This window comes from Cyprinodon tularosa, unplaced genomic scaffold (assembly GCF_016077235.1).
Source record: "Cyprinodon tularosa strain WSP-4 unplaced genomic scaffold, ASM1607723v1 ctg342, whole genome shotgun sequence".
NCBI lineage: Eukaryota > Metazoa > Chordata > Actinopteri > Cyprinodontiformes > Cyprinodontidae > Cyprinodon > Cyprinodon tularosa.
In genome coordinates, this window is record NW_024039055.1 from 356856 (window position 1) to 377111 (window position 20256).

General features: G+C 41.1%; 1 protein-coding gene across 1 annotated transcript in view; it reads right to left on the reverse strand.

Annotated features, from left to right (window-relative positions):
* Window positions 1-20256, reverse strand: part of itsn2b (intersectin 2b) — a 54825-nt gene that overhangs the window by 23879 nt on the left and 10690 nt on the right. Inside the window, exons 2-15 of the mRNA XM_038294587.1 lie at window positions 12990-13052; window positions 6407-6499; window positions 6242-6305; window positions 6004-6161; window positions 5553-5792; window positions 4801-4876; window positions 4585-4712; window positions 3959-4022; window positions 2553-2690; window positions 2340-2428; window positions 1997-2259; window positions 1767-1916; window positions 1549-1689; window positions 785-872 (exon numbers count right to left, since the gene is read on the reverse strand). Coding sequence (XP_038150515.1) covers window positions 785-872; window positions 1549-1689; window positions 1767-1916; window positions 1997-2259; window positions 2340-2428; window positions 2553-2690; window positions 3959-4022; window positions 4585-4712; window positions 4801-4876; window positions 5553-5792; window positions 6004-6161; window positions 6242-6305; window positions 6407-6499; window positions 12990-12996 — 1699 coding nt within the window. The 5' untranslated portion in view covers window positions 12997-13052. The remainder of the gene's footprint in view (window positions 1-784; window positions 873-1548; window positions 1690-1766; window positions 1917-1996; window positions 2260-2339; window positions 2429-2552; window positions 2691-3958; window positions 4023-4584; window positions 4713-4800; window positions 4877-5552; window positions 5793-6003; window positions 6162-6241; window positions 6306-6406; window positions 6500-12989; window positions 13053-20256) is intronic.

Below are 20256 nucleotides of genomic sequence, written 5' to 3' on the forward strand. Positions count from 1 at the left end.
ATTGTTTTGTTGTAAGTTCAATACTATTAGTCTACATTCACACTGCAGGCCTTGATGCTCAATTCCAATTTTTTTGTGAAATCCGATTTTTTTTGCCTTGCCGTTCACATTTCCAAATATGTGCGACTTGTATGTGATCTCCTGTGTGAACTGCAGTCCTACAACACAAGTGTCCCGCATGCGCAGAAGAGGACGTAATGACATCACAGGCCAGCGCGCTGTGTTTATAGAAGTAAACATGGATGGTAGTACTGGAGAACATCTGGCAATCTTTCCCAACCATAAAAACACTCTTTTCAAGATGGTTAAACATTATACTGCTCTCTGCATCATCGTCTGCCATGGTTGTTGTTTTTCTTGCTGCTTCTTCATGCCAAGACCCAGAATAGTTACCCTTTGTCGGGTATTAATGGCGTTCAGGTTGGATGAATGTGGCCTAGCCGTTCAGAGACAGGTCGCATTTGAAAAGATCAGATTCGCAATCAGGACCACATAGCCAAGTTGCCGGGGTCGCATTGGAAAAAAAAAAAATCAGATCTGTGTTGTTCAGACTGTCATGAAAAGATCAGATACAGGTCACATATGGGCCAAAAATTCGGATTTGGGTCACTTCAGGCTGCAGTGTAAACTTAGTCTTGCATGAAAAAGGCATGCTGCTCTTATATGACACAATGTGACATTTTCTATCCAATCTAAATTCATGAAACTGTTTTAACAAGTATGAACTTTCTTGGTATTGAACTCCGAGTTCCTATCAGTGAAGGGGTCGGTCCTCAGTACTTACCAGGTAGGCTATTTAGAGACATATTTTGAAGTTTTTCGGCCAGTCTTTTCTTCTCAGGTGTCAGCTGGGATAACTTCCTCTGAAATTCCTGAGACATGAAATATTGGATGTTACAATCACAATTTAAGTTTCATAATAGATTAAAGCTACAGTGTGTAATTTTCAGCGACATCTAACGTCCAGACTGCAGACCGCAGCAACATGAACATCTCCCCCCCACCGCTTCTCCCTCCCAACAGTACGGCGAGCGTTACGGGACAAAATGTCTTCCACGACGTCCGCATCACCTACCTTATCAAGTGATGAGGTTTGTTTACATAGATAATTTTAATACTGCCATCTATTGTTCAGTACCGTCTCAGTTCACCTCTCTCAACTTGCCGTAGTTACTTTCGAGCGTAATGGGCGATCTCGCAATTGCTAGTTTGTTGGCTCTGCGCTGCCGTAGCGCAAAGATGTCTGCCTCCATGGCTGCGAGACCCGCTCCTATGTAATTATAAATAACGAATTCTAAGGCAACGCAAATATTAAGGTTAAGAGGCTGAGCTCGTAGATGATGATAAATAACATAGTTATGTATAATATATTACATTTCTGACTGTATATCCCTGTAATTATTACACACTGTAGCTTTAAATCATTAAATACAGATAAATAGATAAAATGAAGAGAATATATCTAATTTTATAAGCAGTTATGAACAAAACTGCCAAACCCTCCAAATCATAAAAAAATTAACAGGAAGACGTTTTGAATAAACTGACCTCAATCTGTCTTTGCAGCGTGTTCAGATCCTGCTGCCGTGCTTCTTTCTTTTGCTCAATAAGATCAAACTCTGTCCGCTTGAGCTTCTTATTGTTCTGAATGTCTCTGAGTCGATCTGAAATCTGCCGGTGTTTGGTACCCTGAACACAAAAAGGTCAGATGATCTTAAAGGTCTACAGGCATCTGGTCAAATCCCTGTAAACTCTTCAGCACTCACCACAGCTTCCAGGTCCATCTCCAGACTCCTCTTCTTTGCCTTCAGCTTGATGATCTCGTCCTGCTCCTGCTCCTTCTTTATCACCAGCTCGCCTCGTTTCCTCCTCTCCAATTCCTCCTTCTTCTGTCGCTCGAGCTCCCGCTGTGCTGCCTGGAATGACCAGAGGCAAACACTGAGGTTCATATCCATCCATCAGGGTGAGGCCTCCCCCAGCTCTGAATACACCTCACCTCTCTTCTCTCCCTCTCTCTCTGCCTCTCCTCCTCCCTCTGTCTCTCCAGCTCCCTCTGTCGCTCCAGCCTCAACTCCTCTTCCTTTCTCCTCCTCTCCTCAGCATCGCGAGCCTCCTTCTCCCTCCTCTCTCGCTCCTCCCGTTCTTTCTGAGCGCGGCGCTCCTGCTCCCTCCTCTCCGCCTCCAGCAGAGCCTGACGTCTTTTCTCCAGCTCAGCGTTCCCTTGCTCCAAGTTGGCTTTGAACTTATCCTCAAATGACACTGGAAACAGCAATAGAACATTTTCTCTAAAAACATGCTCTTTTATTCATGTATTTTTCAATCCTGCTGACAGCACTGACAGTTATTTTTGGGTTTCTGTGGAGGTTCTGTGTCGATGTTGTCTATTAGAGCTGTATAGAGGTTGGAGCTGGAGCCATTCATTGCACTCCTGTAACACAGAGTTAAAAGGTTATTATGCAGCCGAAAAAAAACAACATCCTGTGATAGAACCACACTCACTGTTATAACAGAATGAATGGATTCACCCAAAGAGTGTTTTTTGTCCAGCATACCTCTGTGAGGGTGGTACCAACTCAGGTGGCAGGGTCAGTGGCATTGTTTGTCCGCTCTTTGCCATGTCAACAAGATGCATGGCCAGAATATACTCCTCGGCGTTTAGCTTACCATCCTTATTCAAATCGGATAGAGTCCTACAGGGGCGACAAATTGTAAAGTTGTTTTTTTTACATAACTGGACATGAAAATTATCCTGGTTTATTCATAACATGTTACTGTTTAACCAAAGTGTCTGTAATTTCACTCTGACTACTATCCATTATTGTAAGTAAGGGGAAACAAACGCTGGCCAGATCAGAAAGTGCTGATAGTGTAATAAGCACTGTATGATGTCTTGTAAGATTTAATAAAATGCCAACTGAGTGAAATCCATTGACCTCCGTTTATTTAACTGGAGTGAATAGCTCAATACTTTTTTCCCCACAACAATATGTTGCATGATAAGAAGCTCTTACACATCTGTAATCATTGTTGGTACATCATCTTTGTCATTCATTATGTCCTTTGCTAAAAAAGAAATACAGCTATTATTTAGTCACCCCAACATGTAAAATCTATAACGTATCGAGACGATTTAGAACCTCTTCTAAATCGTTGTTTGTCTGCTTTCCATAAACAGTTTGATTGGATTTTTTACAAGATGAATAGTTGTGAGAGTTGTTGCTTTACAAACACCCTTAAATAAGTCTTGCCCAAAGCCAATAGATATATTATCCTTGAATACATAAAAGTTTGGAACCAGTGAAATACAGTTGCATGTATGATGTCAACCATAAGTAGCTGAATCAAAACAAACACGGTGGATTGTGGTTACGAATCTGTAGACTCTGCTATTCAGTGTGTTTTAGCTGAAATAGTCTCCATTTCCTTTTTGAAAAATGCACAAAATGACGCAATCTTCTCCTTGTGGATGGGAAAGATGTGTGCACTTTCCTCCTGACCAGATTTGGCAAGATTTTGATTAATCAGGTACTAAGGTAGTTGTGAAACAAATCAAGCATGTAATATGCAACAGCTGCTACTGCTGCTGCAACTGGACATGGGAGGGGGGTGTCAACTGGTGATCTTCCCAATCAGCTCAAAGAACACTTGAGCCTTTAAAGATTGATACAGTGTGAAAGGTGAATCTCCAGGTTCTGAAAGAGTTTTTGTTTGTTCTCATCAGATCAGAGTCTTCCACTTGTTTTTTGCCCCTTTCTTGGGGGAAACTGAAATCATAATTTTATTTCAACAGCAGCTCTCTCTTTTTTTTTTCTCCATTTTTTGTGCAGCGTTGGATATGAACTAAAAAGTCTTAATATTTTTTAACAGAATCTACTTTATGAAACACAAAGAGCTCAGTTAGAGAAAGCTGACCAAGGTTATTAAAGACAAACCCTAGTGTGTTTGGAGACATTCTCACCAGATGGAGGCCAGCTGTGTCTGCGTCAGCATGGTAGTTGCCATGGCGTTTCTCACCTGCTGACCTGGAAACATGAAAGAACCATGTCAGAGTTGTTTATGCAGCACAGTTAGAATGGTGATGAAGAATGCATATGCTTGAAATCTAGAGCGGTAAGCCTCTGTTTATTGGGGTCATAGCACCATATATCACTGAAGCCCCTTTAGAGCTCCCTATGAGGGGCATGTTAGAAGGACAAAACACTCTGACCCCAGACGGCACAGCTTTGGATAGTGATGCAAAAACCCTGCATATGAAACTTGTGTTATGCATCCCGACAGCATTTATTTGGATTTTGAGTCTGAGAAAACAAACAAATCTGGCCTGATGAAAAGAGGGAGGATGTAAGCATGTGTTCACATGTGCTTTTGTCATTTACCAAAACCTTTATTTCAAGGAGAACAGGTTTGACCAGACCTTTCTACAGGGAAGAAAAATGCATACATGACTGTTTTTACACTGACAAATCTCCCCTTTTGTTTGAACACACCCACAGCTTCCCACAGAGCGGATAAATAGAGGGGTGGTATAACTTAACATGGAGTTCCAAACCACTCTCCCCACACAGACAAAAAAGCACAGCTCACCTGTTAGGTATCCAACCATCTGTTTATCCAACATGTTGAACTGCTGCCTGTATTTCAGTCTGGAGGGGTGCGGCACCGCCCAGTCACTGGGGACAGCGGCCATGGGGGACATCCCAGAGGGGGTAGAGCTGAAAAATATTCATGTTTTAACATAAAACAAAAAGAAACTAAAGAACAGAAGTAATCTCTTCATTGGAGTATTTCTGTGCGTGTTACCTGCCAGATCCCAGGTCCAGCAGGGAAGAGGAAAGTCCACCTGGAGAGGCGTATGAAGAACCACTATAAGATAAGCCTAAAAAAAATAACCACATCAAATCATTAAATGCCTTCCTAAGATCATTTTAAGCAAACAGTGGTAGCTGGTATTAAAAAAGACACCATTTTAAAGAGAGATAAGGAAGACTTGTGGTAGAACTGGGATAAGGCAGCTGCTCGATTCTTTTTTTTTTGCAAACATTTTATAAACTTGTATCACATGAAAAATATTTATTCCCTCTTTAATAAGCATTAGGAAGTTACTTACTAAGGTTACAGCCATCAAGCCCTTATATAATTTGTAAGAAGCATGTTTCAATCATTCCTCTTCGGTGAAGAGGTTCAACACCTTTAAGCCAGAATGCCTCCTTCCCATCACCCTAATCTGCAGCTCCCTCCACACATTCACTACCTAATTTTGATTGGTTTATGAATAATTTTAGGCATAAATGTAACAGTTTTCTCAGACCTTTTAAAAAAAAAAAAAATTTGTTTACATCCTTGTATATCTATTTTTTTCTTCATTTGTTTTTTTAATCTTAAATCAAGGAGTTTGTGTTGTATTTGCTTTGTATAAAATAGAGCTTTTTTGAATACCGACAGATTAAATAGGGGAAATAGTGACTGTAAACTAAAAGAGCAGCCTAAGAAAACCTAACTAGAGGCCTGTCAACTGCAAAATAAATAAATAAATAAGCAACCATTGGTCAGACCTCCAACAGGCATCGGTTGTAGCATTCCCATGGTGCCATTGGGCAGTGCAGCATTCCCTGCAGTGGCCATCAGAGGCCTGGTGGGGGTTGACGCGATGAGCGGGCTCATCCCAGCTGTGGATGCAGCCATTGGGGTGAGGCCAGTCATGGGTGTCAGAGGGGAGAGTCCAGGGGACGACATGGAAAGAGGCGTCATCATGGCCAAGTTTGTTCCACCCATCATGGGCACAGAACCAATACCTGAAACAAATGATAATTATTTTGGGTCAGACAGGTCAAATAATGGGTGTAAAAACTATTTTGCAAAAATAAAATAAATGGTTAAACTTATTGAAAACTCATCCTTTTTTAATTATTTTGACATTTTTCCTTCTACAGTAAAACACAAAATTTTAAAGCTACATGAGATCTACAAATAGTAAACACCCTTTCAGCAGCAATAACACTGTACCATAGGCAGGGTTAGGAGCAGGGACTGGAGGCTGTTTCATGATGATTGGCAGCGTGGATGGAAGCTGTGTTCCCTGAAGTTTGAGCTTTATGAGCTTCATAGCGATGGAAAACTCCAACCTGTCCATCTTCCCATCCCGATTCATGTCAGCCAGAGCCCTTAGAGTGAGAAAAGAATAAGCGAGTGTAAACCACTGTGTTTTAAGATTTTAGTGCAATTATCCAGAGGTGCTTCTTACCAGATCTCAGCCAAAACAGAAGCAGGGAGTCCTGACTGGAGGAAAAACTTCCTGGCCTGTTCTCCTACAGAAACAGCAATAGTAGAAACATTTTAGACCAGGCGGGATATAATCGTCTTCATTAGTCATAAGGGGTTAGTTGTCATTAGTGAACAGCGTGTGTACCTGAAATGTATCCCATCGATGGGGAGAGGGTGTCGAACTTCTGATCATGTTTGTTCCTCTCCTCCGGGGAGATTGCCCAAACACTTGGACCACCTAGACAGTCAATACAAATTCAGGCTTCATGAATTGATCTTTAAAAGGTTTTAAAAAAATTAATAAATAAAACATGGCTGACACATAAATGAACAGGTGATTCCAAATAAACTATTGAGAAGTTACTATATTAGAATGAATCTATTTAAAGCTACAGTGTGTAATTTTCAGCGACATCTAACGTCCAGACTGCAGACCGCAGCAACATGAACATCTCCCCCCCACCGCTTCTCCCCCCCAACAGTACGGCGAGCGTTATGTCTTCCACGACGTCTGCATCACCTACCTTCTCAAGTGATTAGATTTGTTTACATAGATAATTTTACAGATAGTATTTCATTAGTCTGTGTAGGGTATAGATTTCAGTACCATCTCAGTTCATCTCTCTCAACTTGCCGTGGTTACTTTCGAGCGTAATGGGCGATCTCGCAATCGCTAGTTTGTTGGCTCTGCGCTGCAGTAGCGCAAAGATGTCTGCCTCCATGGCTGCGAGACCCGCTCCTATGTAACTATAAATAACGAATTCTAAGGCAACGCAAATATTAAGGTTAAGAGGCTGAGCTCGTAGATGATGATAAATAACATAGTTATGTATAATACACTATATTGCCAAAAGTATTTGCTCACCTGCCTTGACTCACATATGAGCTTAAGTGACATCCCGTTCCTAATCCATAGGGTTCAATATGACGTCGGTCCACCCTTTGCAGCTAGAACAGCTTCAACTCTTCTGGGAAGGCTGTCCACAAGGTTTAGGAGTGTGTTTATGGGAATTTTTGACCATTCTTCCAGAAGCGCATTTGTGAGGTCGCACACTGATGTTGGACGAGAAGGCCTGGCTCTCAGTCTCCGCTCTAATTCATCCCAAAGGTGTTCTATCGGGTTGAGGTCAGGACTCTGTGCAGGCCAGTCAAGTTCATCCACACCAGACTCTGTCATCCATGTCTTTATGGACCTTGCTTTGTGCACTGGTGCACAGTCATGTTGGAAGAGGAAGGGGCCAGCTCCAAACTGTTCCCACAAAGTTGGGAGCATGGAATTGTCCAAAATGTCTTGGTATGCTGAAGCATTCAGAGTTCCTTTCACTGGAACTAAGGGGCCAAGCCCAGCTCCTGAAAAACAACCCCACACCATAATCCCCCCTCCAACAAACTTTACACTTGGCACAATGCAGTCAGACAAGTACCGTTCTCCTGGCAACCGCCAAACCCAGACCCGTCCATCAGATTGCCAGATGGAGAAGCGCGATTCGTCACTCCAGAGAACGCGTCTCCACTGCTCTAGAGTCCAGTGGCGGCGTGCTTTACACCACCGCATCCGACGCTTTGCATTGCACTTGGTGATGTATGGCTTGGATGCAGCTGCTCGACCATGGAAACCCATTCCATGAAGCTCTCTGCGCACTGTTCTTGAGCTAATCTGAAGGCCACATGAAGTTTGGAGGTCTGTAGTGATTGACTCTGCAGAAAGTTGGCGACCTCTTCGCACTATGCGCGTCAGCATCCGCTGACCCCGCTCCGTCAGTTTACGTGGCCTACCACTTCGTGGCTGAGTTGCTGTCGTTCCCAAACACTTCCATTTTCTTATAATACAGCTGACAGTTGACTGTGGAATATTTAGGAGCGAGGAAATTTCACGACTGGATTTGTTGCACAGGTGGCATCCTATCACAGTTCCACGCTGGAATTCACTGAGCTCCTGAGAGCGACCCATTCTTTCACAAATGTTTGTAAAAACAGTCTGCATGCCTAGGTGCTTGAATTTATACACCTGTGGCCATGGAAGTGATTGGAACACCTGATTCCAATAATTTGGATGGGTGAGCAAATACTTTTGGCAATATAGTGTATATTACATTTCTGACTGTATATCCCTGTAATTATTACACACTGTAGCTTTAAAAAGGGAGAATCCTTTTGTTCCACACAGAATGAGACATTTTGGTTTTGATGTTTTTGGCTTACAGCAAATGAAACTTGGTCCACCTCTATAGCATTTACAGCAGAGCAGCAGGGAGGCCTTCAGCCTGTGGCTCTGTTGAGGTTTTAAAAGACCACAGTTGTTATGATAATAGCCTGGGAGAGCAGCTATCATAACTAAGGCCCCGTCCACACGAAGTCAAAACGAACACGAAACGCTAATATTTTCCAGAACGTTTGTCTTAAAGACGGAGACGTAAAATAAATGTGATCGTCCACACGAATGCATGAAAACGCTGCAAAATGTATGCCAGGCCTGTAAGTGGCGCTGTGGTGCCAAAGCAAAAATAGGCGACGAAATTTTGGGCATCCGCACTAATATTTATACATGGTTGCCCTGCGGGTCCATTTTCGTGGTTCAGTCAAATTCAGGTGCTGAACTATGTCGTCGATATTGCTCTGTTCTTCCTGGAGATATTCCAGAAGAAGAAGATTCTGTTGTAAGCCCGACAGCAGGGTGAGTAGCATGAGCAGCAACCATTCAACACAGTACGGCGCCATTGTTGTTGTGATACTGTGTGGCGCATGCGTGTTTAGAGGCGACGCTATGACGCATGCGTGTAAAAAAAAAAAATGCGGTTAGAGCTTAAAGATGGAACCGCGAAAACAGCGTTTCAAAATCTTCCCACTCTGAAGGCTGAATAAAAAAAAGATCGTTTACAGACCCCTGAAACGCCGGCTTCGTATGGATGAGAGGCTGGTTTGGTGAAAAATTTGTGCGTTTAGGCCAGGGTTCGGCTTCGTGTGGACGGGGCCTAAGGCACATGCCTTCTCCGACACACCTGAACCAAATGAATGGCTCCTTACCAGGCTTCTGCACAAATGAATAAGGAATGTTGAGGAGGGAAAAGGGCCAGTTGGTTTAGGTGTGCTGGACCAGGGGTGCAGGACAGACAGTGAAGTTAAAACCTCATAGGTTTTCTTTAGGTTTAGAATCAGACCAGCCTGCTGTCAATTAGAACATACATTGAACCTCTGCACAATTCCATGAAAGATGACTATGACCTGGATGACTGAGAATCTTAATCAGCACTCTGCACAATAATTTGGTCGTCGACTTAGCCCAGAAAAGAATGATTTAGCTAATGTCACAGAGTTAGAAGTGGATTAATGCAACAGTTACAGACCATGTCATACGCTGTGTCCCAACGTCCACCCTTACCCCTAAATCCCTCAATCAATATATAGAGCGGCGACTATTGTGAACTTTATAGTCGGTTAACTGACCATTCACACAGATGATCACTACTTATCTTGCCCCATTAGTCATAAAACTCGGGCTTTGTGCCAGCATCATCTTTTTTTATTTATTACCACCACCACAATCCCATAATGCTTTGTGAGGATAGCTCTCACAAAGCAATGTGACCATGGCTGTGTTCGAATTTATGGGCTACGTCTACCAGGACCCGGTTTATCTGGACTGGGTCCTTCGTAGTGCGGAGACCGGAAGAGATTTTGCTGTGAATTCAAACAGGTCTAGCCTCCAGCTGCTTTCTGCACCGTATCCTCTGTCACTTAGCAACCGTGACAGTTGACACACAAAGGAGGAAAAGAATGAATACTGAACTTTTCAAAACTGTTTCCTATTCTTATTTTTTCTTTTTTTTTGTGAAGCAAGTGAACAAAGACTACACTCATGAGAATACAGAATGGAGTCAAGGTGACAACCACCAGGAGCTTCAACAAATAAAGCAGATGTAATGATACAAACCTTAGTTAAATATGCTGTTGTCATTTTGCACGTCTGATGTTGCTGCTATTTTCAAATATCCATTACTGTAAAAATGTCCATAGCTGGATATTGGTTATTTATTCTCCAGGTGCACAGTTTTATATTGTTAAAATACTTTACAGTACAGTATTTTTATTGTTTATATTTTAAGTCTACACTATTATGTTATTCGTATTAGGGATGGAACGGTTTATGAAAACCATCCGAACCATTCGGTTTCGATTGTCTCGGTTCGGTTCGCGTGTGTTTCGTTCGGTTCAGGCACTGCTCCTTTTTCTCATAGGCGAAGCGTTTACACTCCAGAGCAGAAGGTGGCGGTACTGCGACCAAAGCAAACCACCAGTAGTAAACAAGAAGAAGCGAAGCAGCTTAGCCGGGTGTAGCAGAAAAAAATCAGTTGTTGTGGAGAATTGTGTCGGCATGGCGAGTGGGAAAGAACAGGAGTTGGAAGACGTGCCAGCAGCACTTTATAGGTCTGCTGTATGGGACCACTTTGCATTTAGAGTGACCTACGATGACAGTGGAAAGAAAGTGGTGGATAAAAGGGCAACAGTGTGCAAGCATTGTGCAACACGTTTTGTTTATGCTAACAGCAACATGACCAACATGTCATGCTAACTCCGAAATCCTACATACTCCGTCAGCGCTCCGCCCCGCTGCGTTCCAGACCACCTGCGCAAAGCAAAGCCTACAGCCTCCGCTGTGGCTCCCGTCCGCTCCGCTCATAGTTCCTTGGAGATCGTAGAGGGCATGCGCGAGATGATTAAATTCAAAGCAGCAAAACATGCGGGAATGATCCAGGGTTTTTTTTTTTTTTTGCTGCTGTAAACACCAGAATCTCCCCATTGTGAGACAAAGAGATTTTCTATTCTGTCATATTACCCATAAAATGGGTAGGAAGATCTAAGTAAATCTAAACAATGTATGTATAAAAAGTATCTCTTATATTCAACAACAAAAAATACTTAGTTAAGCAAATTGTGCAAAATAGCAATAAAAAAATAAAGATCCTATCAGATTCATAGTCCCCACACTGCAGATATATTAGAATCTGTCCTTAAATTACAGCCAAACTCATTTACACAGTAACAGATAAAAACATTTAGATAAATTAAACATTACCCGCAACATATAACTCAATAACCATTAAAACAACTATCTTCATTAATTTCATACAGAACTATTCACATTATACTAAACTGAACTTCCAAAATTCACCACTGCTCGGCACAAAGTACCTTTTTCCTCTGATCACTTTTATAACAACAACCTTATTTTGGGGGGGATTACCCTTCTTGAGGGAGTGCTAAATAACTGTAGTGACTACAAAGGCCACTATTTGGCCTTAAAGTCGTTGGGAGATGGCTGTTCCAACCGTTGAATTTCTGAATTCTCCTGAGTTGTGCCCAACTTTACACGAGTGAATAAAGTGAATGTGATTGGTCTTTTATCAAGGGGGCGGGATTGTTGCTGCGGAAGCTTCGCAAGCAAGTTTGGGTTGTGGCCGGTATCTCGGAGGCATCTTGCTAACCAGTTAGCAACTTAGTGCTGGTAGCTTCCCAATGGGAAATAACATTGGGACCAAGTAGCACTAAATTGATGACTTAGAAACGACACTGTCAAGGAATGCTATGGACAGCAGAAACATGCAAGAGGACGGTGAACACTGGGACATAACTCAATGGTAAAGTAAATGATTCTTATTTCTTATTTCAACCGTTGCGTATATTAGCTGCGACATATGAATCAAGAAGCTATGACCGAAAACATTTAATTGACAGATGACCGTTGATATATGATTGGCCGCATTTAGGTGTACAAGCTGACGTATAACTAACTGGCCTGCATAAGATAAAAACAACAAAACAAGATTTTAATACAGGATATTTTTAAATAAACATTTTCTAAATTTTGGGACAATATGGTCTGATAAAGAGTACATTTATATACATGTTTTCGCCAGAATGATTTGACATTTAAATATAACTTCCCTACAACTTTAAAAGTAAAATTTCTGAATCAAAAAAACACTTCTTTCAGTGAAACACAATTCTAAGCATTTATAAGTTCAGGAAGGGCTGCAGCATACTAAGAAAAAATTTTATATGTGAACATGTTGATGAATGTTAGAATAAAAACATGGCTTGTGGATAATGTCCTTCTGTTTCTTGTGCATGGCAAACATAATGAGCCATCTATCCAGCTACTGGAGAAAAAAAAAAAAAAGCACATTCATGTCAACAGAGCAAAACGGGATTGCTGAGATCCTTGAACAAGACAAAGGTTGTTATTCTCCATAAATCATGAACAGAGGCCTAAATCAGAGAGAGCATAGGCATCCATGTTTTAAGTACTGCTTCAGCAGAAAGAAAAATCTACTTTAAAAGAAATAAGGATTAAAGACTACCAACAAACAGAGTGAAATGTCCACGCAGAAGATGCATAGATAAAGTAGAACAGAGGCTAACATCAGACAGAGTCATGAGCTGAGAATGTTCTGGTGTATTGACAGACTGATAGTTAAAGGTATCAGCTTATCACAGCGCTTCATTATCATTACAACAAGCAAGGTTGGCTAAACACTGAAACAGAAACACTTTAAGTAAAACATAGAAACATAAATTACCTACAAAAAAGTAGAGCTAGAAATATTAAAACGGCAACATATAAAAGTGTATATGTGTTGGCCTCTGTACGACTCCAGCACAATGCCTCAGCTAAGCAACACACTCATTCCTTTACCACTTTTTTAACACACAAACTGCAGAGGTCTTACCATTCATATTTGCAGGGTGGGGGGAGACTCCCTGTGCCGTCCTCAGCTACCGCACACAGACATCTGCAAAACACAAAGTAACAGTCCATTAGTCAATACTGCAGCTGCCCCAACAGCACCATCACTGAGAGAGGGTGAGGAAGCGGCAGAGAGAGGAGGAAGAGACAGATTCTGATCAGTCAGCATGCCTTCTCTAGTGCCATTCAAGCAGGGAGACACTGGCTGCAACCCAAACCTGTCAATGTTCTCCACAGAGAGGCCTCAGACGAGAGCCCCATTGCACTTTCTGAGAAAAACTGATGGAATAAAGAAGCCACTTCTTTATCATTTCATTTCTCTGGAAAACAAAATCAGATTTATGGGATAAAACTGACCAAGAATCTGTAGACTGCTCACAAGTATATCCTACCGTCCAGTGCCTGGATATTATAGTGATCAACCTCCTCAAGGCCGGCAGGACGTAAGAGAAAAAACAAGCAGTAATATAAGAGGAATGTTGCTATGACAATAAGAGTTTGGATAAGTAGACAAATACATAATTATTATTAATGTCTTTCTATCCAGCAACTGGAGTATGAAGTTTTTTGTTATCTAAACAAAAAGTAAAAAAAATAAAAATAAAAAAACACAGAATGAAGCAAATTAGTTTTGAATAAAAATCACAATTTAAAAAGATTTAAGTCACTAAAAAGGGAAAAAAAATAATGCTTTACTCAAAGCAGCTCTTGGTTAAACTGGTTTTGTAGAGAAAAAAATATTGACATAATGTCAAAAATTGCCATCTAGCCTGCAGCCCTAATACAGGCCATGGCAAACACACCGAAAACCGAGCCATAGACGCAAAGCTAGCTATAATAAACCGAGAACTCAACACTTTAATCTGAACCAAAAGGGGTCAAATGCATGAAAACAATCAGCTGCGCAAGCTGGTCTTAGATCAGTTTAAATATCATCTGTAGCAAGTAGTTTCTTTCACTTGGGGGCTGTGTAAGAAGAGGGCATGATCTGTAAAATGGAATCTCCCCTTCAGTTTTCTGCAAGCACAAAGAAGAAGCTACCGCTTCAGACACCGCATCCAAGCACTACCGGCACCCTGAAGGGCAGGCAGGGGAACGTAAGGCAGGCGGGGGGGAAGCACGGGGCCGGCGTTGTCCGGGCTACCTCTACCGCCACCGGGTCGGGTTCAGTCGCTCCATCTCCCGCTGCCTCCCTGCACCCGACCAGCCCCAGACCTGACGGCTCGGTTCTGCTGCGTTGTAGTTGACAAAAGTCCCGGACGATTTTGAAATTCCAAGTCAAGTCAGGTCAAGTCAGCTTTTATTGTCACTTTCTTCATATGTACAAGACATACAAGGGAAATGAAATTACATTTACTCTCTAGAAATATACAAATATACAAGAAATATACAGGACTGACATTTAAAAACTGACATAAAGTGCGGGACATGACAGGTAACAGTGATAAGATAAATATAAATATGAAGTATAGACATTACAATAAAAGCAATGAAACAGCAGCAATAGTTTATTCCAGGCTGAGGTAGTGCAGGTAAGGTGCAGTCTCTGGTACAGTGTATGTGTGTGTGTGTATTTTTTTTATTTATTTATTTATTTTTTAGGCATAAAAAAAGTAGGAGATGTCCGGGAAAAAGAGAACATCTTGTCACCCTACCATATCAACAATCTCGATGTTTCAATGAGTGAGTGCTTGTTGCCATGATGCGTCTTTGCTAGGCAGCTTGGCTCGTTGTAAACCAACGAGTCGCAGGTTCTTGCAAAAATTCACAAAAATTCTATACTATACCTTTAAAAGTTGTCATAACTTTTTCTCTTTCAACTAGGAAAAAAAACAACCCGACTGAGTCGGAACTTCTAGGATTGTTGGACTCTTCTACAAATGAACAAGGGTGAGCAGAAGACTGTTTTAAGGTTTGGTTTTTCCACATTCAGAGACTCTCCCTGACTTTCTGACCTACTAAACAATCATTATACCCAGCTTTGCAAGCCTCATGCAAATGCTTTCTGAAATCATCCTGCGCACACTCCGAGTCTACAGAGGGCTTGACCTGCTAAACGAATACAGCAGTCACTATTTGCATCCCTATAAAGTGGGATGGGATCAGGGCAACGGCCGGATACTAGAGCTCCACCTTACAGAGTCATTCTTTCTAATGACACTAAACACAAGTATGACTATAACTGGAAACAAATAATAATTTCCGAAATTTCTACCATCATTATGATGCATTTTAATAAATAAAAATTAATAAATGCAAGAAACTTTTAAGTTCACAGCATCCATTATTTGGACTTGTTTTTGTTAGCCAATCATTGGCCCCCACTGTGGCCACCTCTACCATTTTTCCCTCTAATACAGACAGTGGCAGCAGTAATACTCTGAAGAGGAATGTTCAAACTTAAACATTTACATTTTTCGTATATTAAAAATTACTTTACAACAGAAACACTGTGGCTAATGCACATGCAAATCCATGTACTAACATTAAAGATGATAAATACACAATTCATGCTCTTTTCAAAACTAAAATTTGAATTATTTGGGGGGTAAAGATAAAATTACACGTCTCTGCAAGTCAACTAGGAGTCTTCACTGAAATCAGAGATAAATACGTACTTCAATAATAACTTAAACATTCATTAAATGTGGATATTAGTACACATAGCGCTGATCCCTCGCACCCCAGTCACAAACTATTTCAGTCACTACCCTCTGGCAGGAGGCTGCGGTCCATCAGGACCAGACCCTCCCGTCACAAAAAAAGTTTTTTCCCATCTGCTATCGGCCTTATCAACAAGGCCAAGACCCGCCCGTGACACTGGACAATGTTTCTCTCCCCCATTCAGGATTTCTGCGTTACATTAACGCACAGTCTACTGTTTGTAAATAGCTTCTGTGTGTGTGTGTATATATATATATATATATACACTATATTGCCAAAAGTATTTGCTCACCTGCCTTGACTCACATATGAGCTTAAGTGACATCCCGTTCCTAATCCATAGGGTTCAATATGACGTCGGTCCACCCTTTGCAGCTAGAACAGCTTCAACTCTTCTGGGAAGGCTGTCCACAAGGTTTAGGAGTGTGTTTATGGGAATTTTTGACCATTCTTCCAGAAGCGCATTTGTGAGGTCGCACACTGATGTTGGACGAGAAGGCCTGGCTCTCAGTCTCCGCTCTAATTCATCCCAAAGGTGTTCTATCGGGTTGAGGTCAGGACTCTGTGCAGGCCAGTCAAGTTCATCCACACCAGACTCTGTCATCCATGTCTTTATGGACCTTGCTTTGTGCACTGGTGCACAGTCATGTTGGAAGAGGAAGGGGCCAGCTCCAAACTGTTCCCACAAAGTTGGGAGCATGGAATTGTCCAAAATGTCTTGGTATGCTGAAGCATTCAGAGTTCCTTTCACTGGAACTAAGGGGCCAAGCCCAGCTCCTGAAAAACAACCCCACACCATAATCCCCCCTCCACCAAACTTTACACTTGGCACAATGCAGTCAGACAAGTACCGTTCTCCTGGCAACCGCCAAACCCAGACCCGTCCATCAGATTGCCAGATGGAGAAGCGCGATTCGTCACTCCAGAGAACGCGTCTCCACTGCTCTAGAGTCCAGTGGCGGCGTGCTTTACACCACCGCATCCGACGCTTTGCATTGCACTTGGTGATGTATGGCTTGGATGCAGCTGCTCGACCATGGAAACCCATTCCATGAAGCTCTCTGCGCACTGTTCTTGAGCTAATCTGAAGGCCACATGAAGTTTGGAGGTCTGTAGTGATTGACTCTGCAGAAAGTTGGCGACCTCTTCGCACTATGCGCGTCAGCATCCGCTGACCCCGCTCCGTCAGTTTACGTGGCCTACCACTTCGTGGCTGAGTTGCTGTCGTTCCCAAACACTTCCATTTTCTTATAATACAGCTGACAGTTGACTGTGGAATATTTAGGAGCGAGGAAATTTCACGACTGGATTTGTTGCACAGGTGGCATCCTATCACAGTTCCACGCTGGAATTCACTGAGCTCCTGAGAGCGACCCATTCTTTCACAAATGTTTGTAAAAACAGTCTGCATGCCTAGGTGCTTGAATTTATACACCTGTGGCCATGGAAGTGATTGGAACACCTGATTCCAATAATTTGGATGGGTGAGCAAATACTTTTGGCAATATAGTGTATATATTCTATCTTATTTTGTTATTTTGTTTTGTTTTTTCTCTGCACCAACAACACCAAGTCAAATTCCTTGTAAGTGCAAACCTACTTGGCAATAAACTTGATTCTGATTCTGATGTAAATATAATTTTTTTGCAGAATGACTATTGATAAAAGTAGGTAGAACTCCAACCTGAAAGAATTTTCTCCACTATACCTTTAATTTTTAATAATTTATAGAGCATTTCTTCATATCAATAATTTTGAACTTTAAAGGATTTATAGGGATTTGAAAATGACAACATCTAACAGCAAATTAGAAATGAAAAGAAACAATAGACGTATGTTCATTATCTACGGGCATTACATTATCTCTCGCCCGTAGACAAATGGAGATAGGCACCAGCACCCCTTGCAATCCCACTCGGGATAAAGCGTGTCAGAAATGGATGGATGGATGGATGGATGGATGGATGGATGGATGGATGGATGGATGGATGGATGTTCGTTATCTATGAAGTTTAGGTGAATTCTGACTCCTCCAGTTCATAGGTCAAAATTAGCCCATCGTATGACTCAGTACCCATCAAGTAGCCCTCAGTGTTAAAAAAATTGCTGACCCCTGCTCTAAACATTTAACAGAAAAAAAATGTTAAACTCTACTGAATTTAAAAAACAAACATTTGCACAAACTAAAACATCTGCACACCTTTCAATTTTTTTCATAGCCATACTCCTCTGCTGGCTCACTAATTACATACATTACCCCAAGCACAGTAAAGTCTAATGAATACACTAAACAAATTCACAGTCAGTTAAAAATATTTAACATCAATAATAATAAACAACATTAATAAGATTTATGTTGAGTCAGAGAGCAGACTGCAGTCGGTCATTTGGGGGAATCAGACATAAAGCTCTGCAATAACATCAAATGTGTTTAATTATTTTATATGTAACACCTTCAAAGTCACAAACTAATCAACACAATGAATCAGGCGGAGAGAGAGTCACCTGTTGGATTGTGTGGCTGCTGAACACACAGCTGTCTGCCAGCTTGAATACACCCTCTTCTAAAGACCTTGATTTCTGTCACATGAACCCCACCAAACTCTCACTGACATGCCCCATTAGTTAAACATGTTTAGCCTACTTTCTATTCTGTGTTTCCTCGCTTATCTACTGGAAAGTGGCTCAACGGGCACATTTGCAGCAGTCCCATTACTGTTGTCATGGTTCAGCACATAAATAGAAATATGAATCATGCTGGCTCCCAGGTCCAACATATCATTTATGAAACATTCCCCCTCAGACATGCAGAGGTGGTGAAGCATTTAAGTTTAGAGGACATTTACTCACCAACAGCAGTTCACACCCAGACTAAAAATATCATTAGACCAGTGGTGTCCAAAGTGTGGCACGCATACCATTAGTGGTCTTTGGAACTAATCTGTTTGGCCACCAAAACGCAACTCAAGAACGCTTCACATTTGATCCATTTTAACTTATAGAAATCTTATAGCAAATAAGACCAAACATTCAATTAGCTAATGTTCACTGAAATTTAGTAAATACAGCCCCAGGGATGAGATAAATTAATCAATGGAAATGTTGAGTAATTCTTTAAAAAAAGTTATGACTAAGATCTGACTACCTTTTTGTTTACCAAATCTAATTAAGATATTATTGCATGTTTTAATTTTTGCCTTTTTTCCAGAACAGAACATAGCAGAGGTGATGTTTAAGAAAAGTAAACTCTGCAAATGGCTGACAAAGAAAACGGTTTGAACAAAGTCCTCAAATGAGTGGGAGCACTTTTAACAAACTAAAAAATGGGAAACATTCAAGCTTTGGAAAAGGACATCGCCTAAGAACACCAATTTGATGCAGCAACTAAAACAACATAGTCTAGAAACAACATAGTCTAGAAAGGAGCAGGTAGAGCCTGATCTATAGGCAACACTAACAGAGTCAGAAGAAAAAAGCTTAGAGCCAATCAGAGAACAACAGATATATAAAAACAAACATATAAAAAAATGACAAACATAATAATCATAAGACATAATAAAGGACATCAATGAAACATTGCTCTGTTGCAGCTGCAGTCTTGACTGTTATGGTGTAAGAAATTTTGCATTATGGGTTCTCCTCCCACACTGACCCGTCTGACTGGCCAGACTAGAAACAACATGGAGTCAACAGTGAGGATAAAAGAAGCTCAACAACAGTGAGTCACTATATTTACCAATGTTTGCTCCCTTTCAAAGTGAGGAAATCTTGCATTAGCTCCAGAAGCAACACCATAAAAGAGCCTTGACATTAGCCTGACAGCTCAACTGATGCTGATGTCTAATGCTAGCTGGTTGAAGGCAGTAGCTATGTTTACATGTTTACATGAGCTAAATTTGACTGATCTGATTGAAATTTGCTCAGAATAAAAGGTATTTAAAATGCCCCTTTAAAGAACTCCACTTCTGCCTTTCACAGTGAGGCAGTTTCTGGGTTACAGGATGAGAATGTGGGAGGAAATTACTGCTGTGATGCTCGTATGGAGGTAGAGTGAGGTTAGTTTGCCCCAATCAAAATCTGGCCAAATTTTAAGATGGATACAATTTTATTCCAATTTATTGATGATAAATTTGATTTGCTGACAAAGTCTGAGTACATAGCCTGCACCAATGGGAGTAGGAGTAGGGCTGTGGACTAGTTTTTCAAAAATCAACTTTGTTGTCATTATGAAGCTATAATTCAATTTAGTTGCTACATTAGGTCTGAATGCAAATATTAAAGGAAGACACAAAATAGGATTACCAACAGAAAAATATCAAAGCATCTTTAGAGGAGAGCCTCAAAAATTCTAATATGCCCCCCAGAAAAAACAAAACAAAAAAGGTATCCTTATTAACACTAAAGAAAATAGAAAAAATAGTAGAATAAATACGAAAAACATGGAAATGTAGCGAGTGGTTTTTAAATAAAGTTCAGCTTGTGTTGAAGCAGTTTATTAAACGGAATGATGGATTTGGTTATACATTAAAATGAATATAAAAAGATTAAATAACATTCTCATCAAGATAAAGTTTATTGTTTTGAGA